The sequence below is a fragment of the Hemitrygon akajei genome, chromosome 5, assembly GCF_048418815.1.
Source record: "Hemitrygon akajei chromosome 5, sHemAka1.3, whole genome shotgun sequence".
In the NCBI taxonomy this organism is placed as follows: domain Eukaryota; kingdom Metazoa; phylum Chordata; class Chondrichthyes; order Myliobatiformes; family Dasyatidae; genus Hemitrygon; species Hemitrygon akajei.
In genome coordinates, this window is record NC_133128.1 from 76,327,787 (window position 1) to 76,342,034 (window position 14,248).

The 14,248-nt window shown below is 41.1% G+C and overlaps 1 protein-coding gene across 5 annotated transcripts in view; it reads left to right on the forward strand.

The window, feature by feature from the left end:
- Positions 1–14,248, forward strand: part of mospd2 (motile sperm domain containing 2) — a 95,908-nt gene that overhangs the window by 58,213 nt on the left and 23,447 nt on the right. For all 5 annotated transcript variants that reach the window (XM_073045825.1, XM_073045826.1, XM_073045824.1 and 2 more), the window contains 3 exons: positions 2,808–2,896; positions 11,707–11,803; positions 12,754–12,850. In XM_073045825.1, the coding sequence (XP_072901926.1) occupies positions 2,808–2,896; positions 11,707–11,803; positions 12,754–12,850 (283 nt within the window). The remainder of the gene's footprint in view (positions 1–2,807; positions 2,897–11,706; positions 11,804–12,753; positions 12,851–14,248) is intronic.

Below are 14,248 nucleotides of genomic sequence, written 5' to 3' on the forward strand. Positions count from 1 at the left end.
TGCATGCTGTCATGACAATAAACTTCCCTTCAATGCCATCAAAACAAAATAACTGGTCATTGATAATAAAAAAAAGCACTGCACCTGCTGCTGTTAATAGTAATGGTGCTGAAGTAAGGATTACAGAGCTTCAAGTTCCAAGGAGTGAAGATCATCGCTAGCCTTTCCTGGTCCAACCACATAGACACCGTGGCCAAAAAAGTGTACCAGTAACTCTAGTTTCTCAGAAGGCTTAAGAAATTTGGCATGTCCCTTTTAACCTTTGCCCATTTTTATGGATACACCATAGAAAGCATCCTATGGGGGCATCACAGCGTGGTTTGGTAACAACTGTCCATGAGACTTCAAAAAATCCTGCAGTGATTTGTGCTCAGCACATCATGGAAACCAGCCTTCCCTCCATGAACTCTATCTACACTTCTCATTATTTTGGTAAAGTGGCCAACATAATCAAAGACCCCACCTGCCCCAGATGTTCTCTCTTCTTTCCCCACCCCATTCCAACTAGATACATTTACAGGTTGTCATGTATACTTTTTCTGAGTCTTTTGTCACATCTTTTTTGATTTTATTAATCTTCCTGGGCCATGTCATTTAGAACAGAGAACACTGCATCCAGTGCAGACCTTACGGCCCACCGTGTTGGGCCGAGCTTATAAACCTACTTTAAGGTCGATCTATTCTCTCCCTCCTACGTAGCCCTCTATTTTTCTATCATCCATATGCCTATCCAAGAGTTTCTTAAATGTCCCTAATGTGTCTGCTGCAGCCACCCCCCCCCCCCCCCCCGGCAGCATATTCCATGCACCTACCACTCTGTGTAAAGAACTTAACTCTGACATCCTCTTTATACTTTCTTCCAATCACCTTAAATTTATGACCCCACATTTTATCTATTTCTGCCCCGGGCTCTGACTGCCCACTTGATCTGTCTCTTATCTACTAAGTCGCCTCTCATTCTCCTTTTCTCCAGAGAGAAAAGCTAGCTCATTCACCAATCCTCGTAAGATTTGCACTCTGATCTGGGCAGCATCCTGGTAAATTTCTGCACCCTCTACAGCTTCTACATCCTGTATTGAGGTGACCAGAAATGAAGTGTGGTCTAACTGGAATTTTACAGAGCTGCAACATTGTCTCATGCCACCTGAACTCATTTCCCCATCTAATGAAGGCCAACACATTGTTTACCTTATTAACCATCCTATCAACTTGTGTGGCAACCTCAAAGTAATTTATGGACATGGACCTCCAAGATCCTTTTGTTCCTTCACACTATTAAGAACCCATTAGCCACGTATTCTGCCTTCAAGTTTGGCCTTCCAAAGTGAATCACTTCACACTTTTCTGGGTTGAACACCATCTTCTGTTTCTCAGCACAGCTTTGCTTCTTGCCAGTGTCCCATTGTAACCTAAGAAAAGCCTTCTGCACTATCCACAACTCCACCAACCTTTGGGTCATTTGTAAGCTTACTAATCCAGCCTTCTACTTTCTCATCTAAGTTATTTATAAAAATCACAAAAGAGCAGAGTTCCCAGGTCAGATCCCTGCAGAACACTGCTGATCACTGACCTCCATTTACAACCACCTTCTGCCTTCTATGGGCAAGCCAGTTCTGAATCCACATAGACAATTTCCCTGGATCCAATGCCTCCTAACTTTCTGAATGACTTTAATATGGCAAACCTTATTAAAAGCCTTACTGAAATCCATATATATTACGTCCACTGCTCTGCCTTCATCAATTTGTTTTGTCACTTCCTTGAAGTCAATCAGGGTCTTGAGACATGAACAGTCCCTCACAATGTCATGCAGACTATCCCTAATCAGACGATGCTTCTCCAAATACTTGTACATCCTGTCTCTTAGAATCTTCTTCAATAATTTGCCCATCACAGAAGTATCACACCCTGGTCTACAATTCCCAGGGTTTTCCCTATACACTTTCTTGAATAAAGGAATAACATTTGTCACCCTCCAATCATCTGGTACTGTTCCTGTTGTAAATGAGGATGCAAAGATTATCACAAAAGCGAACAATCTCTTCCCTCACTTCCTGTAGTAACCTGGGGTATACCCCATCCAGTCTCAGGGACTTGTCTATCCTAATGTTTTCCAAAAGTTCCAGTGTGTCCTCTTTCTTAATGTTGACATGTTCTAGCATGCAAGCCTGTTTTACGGTGTCCTCACAAACATCAAGGTCCTCTTGGTATATATGATCTAGGAGAACTACCAGAAATTACACAACATTATCTTATCACCCCTTTTTATGAAATTTAGAAACTTTAGAAAATTATATATGGAGGTGAAAAAATCACAGTAAGGACCAGTGCACAATACACCCTTTTCATTGATTATTATTATCTATTTTATGCCATAGAGTTAAGATGCAACAAAGCCAGTAAAAATCCAGTGTAATTTGTTGTTCAACTCAGATCAGCTGGGCAATACCTCCCTCCTCTTGTGCTCGTGATCTGTTATATGATACAGAACTAATATGTTTGGGATGTATGAGTGTCTTTTTATCTCATTTCAAATATTAAATGCATTACAAATCCAGTACCTCCAGGATGGCTTTCTTTCCAGTTATATAATCTGAATACATAAGCTTGTAATGTGTGATTTCAAAATATTCAGCGTGTACAGATGTTGCTGATGGCAATAGCTGCATTGTGGAATTTTTTCACTCAGATACATTATACTTCTAAATTCATCCAGAAGTCTGCATGTCTATTGTTTTTTTATATGGAAATAGATCTAAATTGAATATCGTTTTTCTCTTTAGTTAATGATTTTTTTTTACATGCAGGTCACCTTTGAAATTGACCGATCAGATATGAAGTCTAAATCAGTTAAGAAGCCACAAACTACGTTTAGAGGATCATTGCTGCATATAAGGTACATTGGTTACATTCACACATCTCTTGTCATATACTCAATATCAAACTAAATAGCATGCAATCAAGGCAATTATTTATAGTGATTAGATCAGAACTGTCAGATACTTGATTAATTGTATTTCTGGTTGGAATTTGGCTGTCACTGGTTTAATGGTAATTGAATATCTATATTCTGAATTGTTTTTTGTTTTAAGGCCCCTTTAAAACTTTAGACAAGAAAATGGCAAAGAAAATGTTGGAGTTTATAATTATAGGCAGCATCTGAACAGCACAGAAAAGGGGATGGTTTGGTGATTTCAGCAGAATAGGGAGTATCAAGGAGAAGATTATGCCAGCGAGTAACACTACCAAAGCTGACACCCTCAAGACGGCTTTTAAAGCTACTCCTTTCACTTCTTTTGTGTCTTCCTTTTATTTCAAATGTGGCTCTGCTACTGGTGGAGCATGTGATCTACGTTCTGCTGGTGTAGCCTGTGATCTACGTTCTGCTGGTGTATGTTTGGGACAGTTGAGCTATCTAACTGGGGCTTTGCGGTTTCTGAGAGGGTTCCATGAAGCTGTGAGCAAAGCATGCAGGAAGCCTGGAAACGGTTTGTGGGCCTATGATCGACTCCATTTCTCACCGATTTTGCTGACTGAAGCACTGAGGAAGATTGAAATAGTCAAGGCGCGTGTGGAGGGTGGCCAAGTATTCAGTACAGTCTACCAGCCTCTTGCTCACTGCTGCAGGAGGAAGGTGTCTGCATGTGACTGTGTGTCCCTGTCTTTGTCTCTCCCCCTCGTTGCTGTCAGAGAATTGGCAGAAAACCCTCCTCACCATCGAGAGAGAGACAGAGAGAGAAAGAGCGATCGCTCGACTAAAGAGACCACCTTTCCGCAGCATCCACTGCCACAAAATGCTGCTGTTCCTTCTGCGACGCCTCAGTCAGCAGTACCTGCCTAGAATCGGTTGTTCACAGGACTGCACAGGGGAGATGCCCGTATTCTAGGCTGCTGCTGGAGAATGTTGAAAAGCGGTTGGTCAGTGAGCTCCAGGAGCAGAAACTTATCCACAGTGAAAAGCTGCAGTTTGAGTGCTGTTGCAGATCACAGACTTCAACAGACCCCCTAGCCGCCTTGGAAAGGGTGAGAGAAAAGACATTAAAGAGAGGAATTTAAGTTGTTTCCACAGAGAAGCAGCCATTTGGTGTCATCATAGCTCCACTCAGAATCCTACTTTTAGTAGGATTTTCCGTTCAAGGGCTTTGGTATTTCTGTACCAGGCTGTGATGCTGCTAGTCGATATACTGGCCACTACACATCTATAGAAGCATGTCTAAGTTTTAGATATCTTGCCAAATCTTCACAAATTCCTAAGGAAGCAGAAGGCATTCCTTTACTTCGTAGTTACAGTTGCGTACTGGGCCCAGGACAGACACGTCCTCCAGAGTAATAACACTGAGGAATTTAAAGTTGCTAACCCCTTCCATCTTTGATCCTCCGTTGAGGACTGGCTTGTGGATCTCTGGTTTCCTTCTCCTGAAGTCAATAATCAGCTCCTTGGTCTTTCTGACATTGAGTAAGAGGTTGTTGAGGCACCACTCAGCCAGACTTTCAGTCTCAATGAATACTGATTCATCGCCACCTTTGATTCAGCCTACAACAATGATGTTGCCAACAAACTTGATTATGGCATTGGAGCTGTGTTTAGCCACATAAGTGTAAAACGAGTAGAGCAGGGGGCTTGTGATGCACTTCTGCTGATGGAGATCAGAGATGTTGCCAATCCAAAGTGAGGAAGTCAAGAATCCAATTATACAAGGAGATATCGAGGCCAAGGTCTTGAAGCTCATCGATTATTATTGGAGGGATGATGGTATTGAATGCTGAGCTGTCATCGATAAAAAGCATCCTGATATATGCATCTTTGCTGTCCGGATGTTCCAAGGTTGAGTGAAGAGTCAATGACTTGGTATCTGCTGTGACCTGGTGGTCCAGTAGGCAAATTGGAGCGGATCCAAACACTTTTTGCCAAGTTGGGAGCAAGAGAGTGTGACTGTGAGAGAGGCGGGTAGTGGGATTCAAGAGACAGTGCTGGAGGAGCCTCAGCCCTTGAACTTGTCCAACAGGTCTGAGATTCCTGCTCCATGTGGATGACATTGGGGGCTGTAGGAAGGATAAGCAATCTAATTGTGGCACCATAGTTCAGGGAGCCATTCAAGAGGGGGGAAGAGAAGAGAAATATAGAGGTAATTGGGGATAGCATAGTCAGGGGAATAGACAGAGTTCTCTGTCACTAGGATAGAGTGTCCCAAAGGCTGTGTTGCCTGCCTGGTACCCAGGTTCAGTACATCTTATCTGACCGGCAGAGGAATTTGCAGTGAGACTGGAAAGATCCGGTTGTCGTGGTACATGAGGATACCATGACATGGGTAGAATGAGGAAAGAGGTTCTGCTAAGGGAATTTGAACAGCTCAGGGCTAATTTAAAAAGCAGAACCAAAAAGGTGGTTATCTCTGGATTACTATCTGAGCCACGTGCAAATTGGCACAGGGTCAAGAAGATTAGAGAGTTAAATGCGTGTCTCAAGGATTGGTGTGGGAGAAGTGGATTTGAATTCATAGAAACATAGAAAGCCTACGGCACAATACAGGCCCTTCAGCCCGCAAAGCTGTGCTGAACATGTCCTTACCTTAGAAATTACCTAGGGTTACCCAAAGCCCTCGATTTTTCTAAGCTCCATGTACCTGTCCACGAGTCTCTTAAAAGACCCTATTGTTTCCGGCTCCACCGTCGCCAGCAGCGCATTCCACGCTCTCACCACTCTTTTTATATATATATATATATTTTTTTAAAAATTGCCCTTGATATCTCCTCTGTACCTACTTCCAAGCACCTTAAAACTGTGCCCTCTCATGCTAGCCATTTCAGCCCTGGGAAAAAGCCTCTGTCTATCCACACAATCAGTGCCTCTCATCATCTTATACACCTCTATCAGGTCACCTCTCATCTTCCGCCGCTTCAAGGAGAAAAGACTGAGATCACTCAACCTATTCTCATAAAGCATGCTCCCCAATCCAGGCAACATCCTTGTAATTCTCCTCTGCGCCCTTTCTATGGTTTCCACATCCTTCTTGTAGTGAGGCAAGCAGAACTGAGCACAGTACTCCAAGCGGGGTCTGACCAGGGTCCTATATACTGCAACATTACCTCTCGGCTCTTAAACTCAGTGCCACGATTGATGAAGGTCAGTGCACCTTATGCCTTTTTTGTTTTATATCTTTTTATTGATTTTAAACAAACATAAATGAAACATTGAGTACAAAGAGCTTGAGAGTACATAATTAATAGGTTAAGGTTAAGCTTTGAATGTCCTATGGACTCGGACCCCAAGATCCCTCTGATCCTTCACACTGCCAAGAGTCTTACCATTAATACTATATTCTGCCATCATATTTGACCTACCAAAATGAACCACCTCACACTTAATCAGATTTGAAGTCCGTCTGCCACTTCTCAGCCCAGTTTTGCATCCTATCAATGTCCCACTGTAACCTCTGACAGCCCACCACACTATCCACAGCACCCCCAACCTTTGTGTCATCAGCAAATTTACTAATCCATCCCTCCACTTCCTCATCCAGGTCATTTATAAAAGTCACGAAGAGTAGGGGTCCCAAAACAGATCCTTGACTCATACCACTGGTCACCGACCTTCATGCATGATATGACCCGTCTACAACCACTCTTTGCCTTCTGTGGGCAAGCCAGTTCTGGATCCCAAGGCAATGTCCCCTTGAATCCCATGCCTTACTTTCTCAGTAAGCCTTGCATGGGGTATCTTATAAAATGCCTTGCTAAAATCCATATACGCTACATCTACTGCACTACCTTTATCAATGTGTTTAGTCAGATCCTCAAAAATTTCAATCAGGCTCATAAGGCGCGACCTGCCTTTGACAAAACCATACTGACTATTCCTAATTATATTATGCCTTTCCAAATGTTCCTAAATCCTGCCTCTCCTGATCTTCTCCATCAACTTACCAACCACTGCAGTAAGACTCACTGTTTTCCTGTGCTATCTCTACACCCGTTTCTTGAATAAGGGAACAACATCCGCAATATTCCAGTCCTCCAGAACCTCTCCCGTCTCCATTGATGATGCTAAGATCATCGCCAGAGGCTCAGCAATCTCCTCCCTTGCCTCCCGCAGTAGCCTAAGGTACATCTCTTCTGGTCCCAGTGACTTATCCAACTTGATGCTTTCCAAAAGCTCTAGCGCATCCTCTTCCTTAATATCTACATGCTCAAGCTTTTGAGTCCACTGTAAGTCGTCCCTACAATCACCAAGATCCTTTTCTGTAGTGAATACTAAAGCAAAGTACTCATTAAGTACATCTGCTATCTCCTCTGGTTCCATACACACTTTTCCACTGTCACATTAGATTGGTCCTAATCTCTCACGCCTTATCCTCTTGCTCTTCACATACTTGTAGAGTGCCCTGGGGTTTTTCTTAATCCTGCTCGCCGGGGCCTTCTCATGGCTTCGTCTGGCTCTCCGAATTTCATGCTTAAGCTCCTTCCTGCTACCCTTATAATCTTTGAGATATCTATCATTACCTAGTTTTTTATTACCTCTTTTCTTCTTGACTAGATTTACAACTGCCTTTGTACACCACTGTTCCTGTACCCTACCATCCTTTCCCTGTCTCAGTGGAGCGTATCTATGCAGAACTCCAAACAATATCCCCTGAACATTTGTTACGTTTTTTCTGTATGTTTCCCTGAGTACTTCTGTTTCCAATTTATGCTTCCAAGTTCCTGCCTGTTGGCCTCATATTTCCCCTTACTCGAATTAAATGCTTTCCTAATGTGTGTTCCTATCCCTCTCCAATGCTATTGTAAAGGAGATAAAATTGTGATCACTATCTCCAAAATGCTCTCCTACTGAGAGATCTGACACCTGACCAGGTTCATTTCCCAATACCAGATCAAGTACAGCCTCTCCTCTTGTAGGCTTGTTTACATATTGTGATAAGAAACCTTCCTGAACACAGCTAACAAATTCCACCCCATCTAAACCCCTTGCTCTAGGGAGATACCAATTGATATTTGGGGAATTAAAATCTCCCACCACAACAACCCTGTTATTATTGCACCTTTTCAGAATCTGTCTTCCTATCTGCTCCTCATGGGAAATAGGCACTAGTATTGGGGAAGGAGGGAGCTGTACCAATGGGACAGGCTCCACCTGAATCGTGATGGACCTGGATCCTAGCAAATCGCATAACTAGGGCTGTGGATAGAGATTTAAACTAAATAGTAGGGGAATGGGTTCAACAATTTGGAGAAGTAAAGTATGGAGAAAGGTAAAGAAAAAGCAAAAGATAAAAAAAAAGAGCGGAGTGAAGGAAAGTCAAATGCAAAGAAGTAAAAGATAAGATTTTAAAAGCACAATGAGTGTAAGGACACTTTATTTTAATGCTGGTAGTTTTTTAAACAAGATCAGTGAACTTGAGGCACAAATCAGTACAAGGCAGATGTGGTTGCAGGGTAGACAGGATTGGAAATTAAATATCCAAGGATAGCAGGTAATACAGAAGGATAGGCAGGTGGAATAGCACTCTTAATTAAAGATGAGATCAGGGCAATAGTGAGTAAGTTCTAAAGAACAGAATGTTGAATCCATCTGGGTAGTGATTAGGAATAGTAAAGGGGAAGAAAAATCACTGGTGGGAGTTGTCTATTGGCCACTGAACAATAACATTACAGTGGCAGCACAGGCAATAAACAGAGAAATATCAGAGGCACGTAAGAATGAACATCAGTCATGATGGGAACTTCAGCTTGCACATAGATTGGGTGATTCAAGTTGATCGAGGCAGTCTCGAGGAGGACCTCACCAAGTGCATCTGTGATGGCTTTCCTGAACAGCATGTTCCTAAACCTACAAGGGAATGTGCTATCTTAGATCTGGTCCTGTGCAATGAGACAAGTAAAATTAGTGATCTTGTAGTTAGTGACCCTCTTGGAAAGAGTGATCACAGTATGACTGAGTTTTTCATACAAATGGAGGATGCAATAGTTCGCTCTAAAACCAGTAGATTATGCCTAAACAATGGAGACTGGAATGGATGAAGGAGGATTTGGCTGTTGTAGACTGAAAACACAGGCTATATGGTGGGGATGGTTGAGGAACAGTGGAAGACTTTCAAAGCAATTTTTCATGGTGCTCAACAAAAGTATATTCCAGTCAAAAGCAAGGACAGTAAGGATGGGAAAAGCCAGCCTTGGATAACTAAAGAAATAAAAGAAGGCATCAGACTAAAAGCTCATGCATGCAAAGTCACTTAGAGTAGTAGGAAACTGGGAGATTGGGAAAACTTTAAAAAACAACAAAGTACCACTAAGCATGCAATAAAGAAAGGGAAGCTAGATTATGAAAATAAACTAGCACAAAATATAAAAACAGATAGTAAAGGTTTTTATAATTATATAAAGCAAAACAGGGTGGCCAAAGTGAATGTAGGTCCCTTGGAGGAGAAGAATGGGGAACTGATATTGGGTAATGAGGAAATGGCAGAGGCTTTGAATGACTATCTTGTGTCAGTCTTCACGGTGGCAGACATGTCTAACATACCAAAGAAAGATGTTATAGATGCGATGAGAGGTGAGGACATCGATACATATAGCTATCACAAAAGAGGTGGTGCTAAATAAACGTGTGGGTTTGAAGATAAACAGTGGTCCTGATGGAATGCATCCCAGGGTACTGAAAGAAATGGTAGAAGCTTTGGTGATAATTTCCCAAATTTCTCTGGGCTTTGGGTAGGTCCCAGTGGATTTGAAGATGGTGAATGTCACGCCACTGTTCAAAAAAAGATGTAGGCAAAATGCAGGTAACTATAGGCCAGTTAGTTTAACATCTGTAGTTAGGAAAATGCTTGAAGCTGTTAAAGAAGAAATGGTGAGGCATCTGTACAGAAATGGATCCATCAGGTAGATGCAGCATGGATCCAGCAAAGGCAGGTCCTGTTTGACAAACTTACTGGAGTTCTTTGAGGATGTAACAAGCACAGTTAATAGAGGGAAACAGATGGACGTTATTTACTTGGATTTCCAGAAGGCATTCGATAAGGTGCAGCATAAAAGACTTATCCGTTAAATAAGGATGCATAGAGTTAGGGGTGATGTATTAGAGGATTGTCTAACTAATAGAAAGCAGAGAGTTGGGATACATCTGTTACTCTGGTTGGCAATCAGTGATGAGTGATGTGCCGCAGGGCCCGCAACTGCTCACGGAATACATTAACGATCTGGAAGAGGGGCCCGAGTATAGTGTGTCTAAGTTTAATGATACTAAATTGAGTGGAAAAGCAAATTTTATAGAAGATGGGGAGAATCTAAAAAGAAATATAAATAGTTTAAGTGAGTGGGCGAGGGTCTGACTGATGGAGTACAATGTTGATGAATGTAAAGTCATCCACTTTGGAAGGAAAACATGAACGAGCAGATTATTATTTAAATAGTAAAAAAAATTGCAGCATGTTGCTATGCAGAGGGACTTGGGAGTGCTTGTGCATGAATCACAAAAGGTTGGTTTGCAGGTGCACCAGGCTATCAAGAAGGCAAACGGAATGTTGGCCTTCATTGCCAGATGAATTGAATTTAATAGCAGGGAGATTATGCTGCAACTGTACAGGGTACTGGTGAGGCCACGCCTGGAATACTGCATGCAGAGAAAGTTCACTAGATTGATTCCAGAGATGAGGGGGTTAGGCTATGAGGAGAGATTGAGTCGCCTGGGACTGTATTACTGGAATTCAGAAGAATGAGAGGAGATCCTATAGAAATAAATAAACTTGTGAAAGGGATAGATAAGATTGAGGCAGGAAAGTTGTTTCCACCGGTAGGTGAGACTAGAACTAGGGAACATAGCCTCAAGAATCAGGAGAATAGATTTAAGACAGAGATGAGGAGGAGCTGCTTTTCCCAGAGAGTGTTGAATCTGTGGAATTCTCTGCCCAATGAGCCGTTGAGGCTACCTTAGTAAATATAGTTTAAGACGAGGCTGGATAGATTTTTGCATTAAGGGTTTTGGGGAAAAAGGCTGATAAGTGGAGATGAATCCATGGCCAGATCAGCCATGATCTTACTGAATGGCGAGCAGGCTCAACAGGCTAAATGGCCAACTCCTGCTCCTATTTCTTGTGTTCTTGTGTACTTCTCAGACAGGAGTTGATAGGTTCAGTCATGTTGTTCTCTCCTGGTAGTTTGGATGGCAATTATATATTAAGGACTTGGCTAAGTTATATTAATGATGAACATCAGATTTCACCAATTGAAGATACATTCTGTCCTTTTCGCTACTCATGCATTTCTCAAAAATTGTTCTGAAGATTGAGGAATGCAGATTCATTAGCTGAGAGAAAGCAAGGGGTTGTAATCAGAAGGTTTCTTTGTACATATTTGGTATAATGCAGTGAGGCTTTGAACAATCAAGTTTGAAGACTCCCAGTGCCAAACCCACCTCACCTGTACCAATCTCCAGGTTAAGTCAAAAGGACTTGAAGACTGAGTTATGATTCTCTTAGCACAGCTCAAGGCATTTAACTTAAAACTACATTTTATATTGATCTTGAGTCACACAAGTCATGCTGGGTAAGAGAGGCATACATTCCCTTTCCTAAAGGGTTATTCATGATAAGTTAATTTTGTGGGCAACATTACAAATGCTAGCTCATATAACCAACTTTCTGTATTCACACAATATATGTGCTTTTTTCAACAAGTCATGTGTTAAATAGTTCTTTTTATTTGAAACAGTCCTGCTGAAGATATTCACTTTGGTTGTAAAGAAAGTGGAGAAACAAAATGTTTGATAGTTTTGACCAATGTGACGAGGAACCCTGTTGCTTTCAAGGTAAGTTGTTTGATAATCATTCAGTTTGCCATCATGTAATAAAAGTTGTATAGTTGTGGAAGTTAGCTGTAATTAGAGCAAATGTTCTTGAATTATGTCAGAAGAAATATGGATTTGATTTAAGTTGTTTTCCTATGTCATTCCGTGGTGAACAAATAATACTTGATTCATTGGGACAATGTTTGTTTGTTGTCCAACAAGTTTGTTGTCCATTTTTGATGTGATGCCATGAGATTTCAGAATCTGGAGTCAATGTTAAAGACATCCAGGGCTGACCACTCCCAAATTGTGCATCTATGCCATTACTGTTTTTCATTGGACTTTTGCTGGTTGAGTGGAGGTGCTGATTGAGGAGCCTGACATGTATGATTCTGTGCAGACACACAGGAGGTGGTTTATGTTCAACCATGTTGCACAATATCCTCTTGCAAGACATGACCAATTAAGTACTTTAAGGGTTATCTATTATGTAGAAAATGGAGTTGTTAATTTATGAATGGCAAGATTGCACCAGCTGCTGCTACTTTGAATACTTCATGACTGTATTAAGCTGCAAGCTGCTGATTTTCATGTTACTATGAAGTGCTCACTTAACATTGTATTGAATATTGATACTGAAGTTTGGAGTGGCAAAGAATACTTTGTCATTCACAGTAGTTTGCTCTAAGATGTTCTAAGTAGTTTGCTCTAAGCATTAACCATCCACACCAGGCTGAATATTTTCCATGTATATTCAAGCAATTAGTGAGCGGGCTTGTTTACTGTATTTAATTTTTGTAGTAATTGCTTGAAACTTGCATTTCTATTTTGATTTTTTTTTACATCCTAAAGTGTAGATTTTTTAAAATACATCTTTAAAATGCTTTTAGATAGGATTGTGACATGATTCCCAAAATGGAATAAAACTGATTAATATTGAAGTTCTTATTGGTGTTTTTTTTAAAATACAGGTTAGAACAACAGCCCCTGATAAATACAGAGTGAAACCCAGTAATGGTAGCTTTGAACCTGGTACTTCAATGGATATTTTGGTATCACTTCATGGAGGTAAAAATGCTATTTTTATGTTAACTGTTCTCTGTCAAGCGCATTGCTTAAATGTAAAAAAAAACACAATTACCATAGATTCCAGATTTTAAGCCGCTACTTTTTTCCCACATTTTGAACAGCTTTGAACTCTGCGGCCTTTAATACGGAGCGGCTAATGCATTATTTTTTTTCATGCCGCCAAAAACATATTGCCTCGTAACAGTAGACCAATAAAATTGATGAGTAGTTCACAGAGGTCCAATGAAATTGTACGATAAATCAAGCGCACTTTCACAATTAAATTATTGTAAATCAGTCATTTGTACTCACCCTCATCAACATGGAAAACACTCGAAGAAAAGCATTGTGCTGCCTTTATGGCAGTTATTTAGTTTATAATATTTTCGCTTAGTAATTCATTTTCTAGTTAAAGTTAGAAGAGTTTTAACTATATTTGTTTTCTGTACTACATCGCGGGATGCTATGACGTCACACCCGGTTTCGCCGCGTCTTGTGGGATACCGGTTTGCGATAAACGGGAAGGAGGGGGGCGAGCGGCATTACGCAAGCGGCTTTGGATCTGAGCGAATGCTGCTTTTAAGTTAAAGGCAATCAATAACTTTTCCTGGTAGGCTGCAGTATATATATTTTTTACCAGTCGTTAGGAGATATTGGAATGTTGTTCAGTAAAAAAGTATACGCAACGTATATTTAAAAGTAGCCGCGTTACAGGCACGGTTCGAAAAAAAGCATTTGCAATATGTATTTGTTTATGTTACCATATGGATTTAATTAAAAGTTAAAAAATCCTCACGTGTAATATCTTTCTGTGTAAATATCTCATATTACAACGTGGGACACCTGCGGCCGAAAATCCGGTGCGGCCTAAAATCCGGTGCGGCCTGTACAAGTAAAAAATTGATTTTCTTTCTAAAATTAGAGCCAGCGGCTTTTAATCAGGTGCGCTCTGTAGTCCGGAATCTACGGTAGTAATGCAGTGAATTTAAGCAAGCATATTTAGTAATCGTTAAGCCATCTGACTTTTATACTTTCCCTCAGCATTTCAACTAATTAAAGAAATACACTTAGTGGCCACTTTATTAGGTACAGGAGTGGAACCCAGTGTGGTCCTCTGCTGTAGCTTATCTATTCAAGGTTTGACATCCTGTGCATTCATAAATGCTCTTCTGCACACCACTGTTGCAATGCTTGATAACTTGAGTTACTGTTACCTTCTTGTCAACTTGAACCAGTCTGCCCGTTTTCCTCTGATCTCCCAGAATAGCGAGGTGTTTTTGCCCACACGTCTGCCACTCACTCAATTATTTATTTGCTTTTTGCAGTATTCTCTGTAAATTTTAGAGACTGCTGTGCATGAAAGCCCCAGGAGATCATTTTCTGAGATGTTCAAATCAC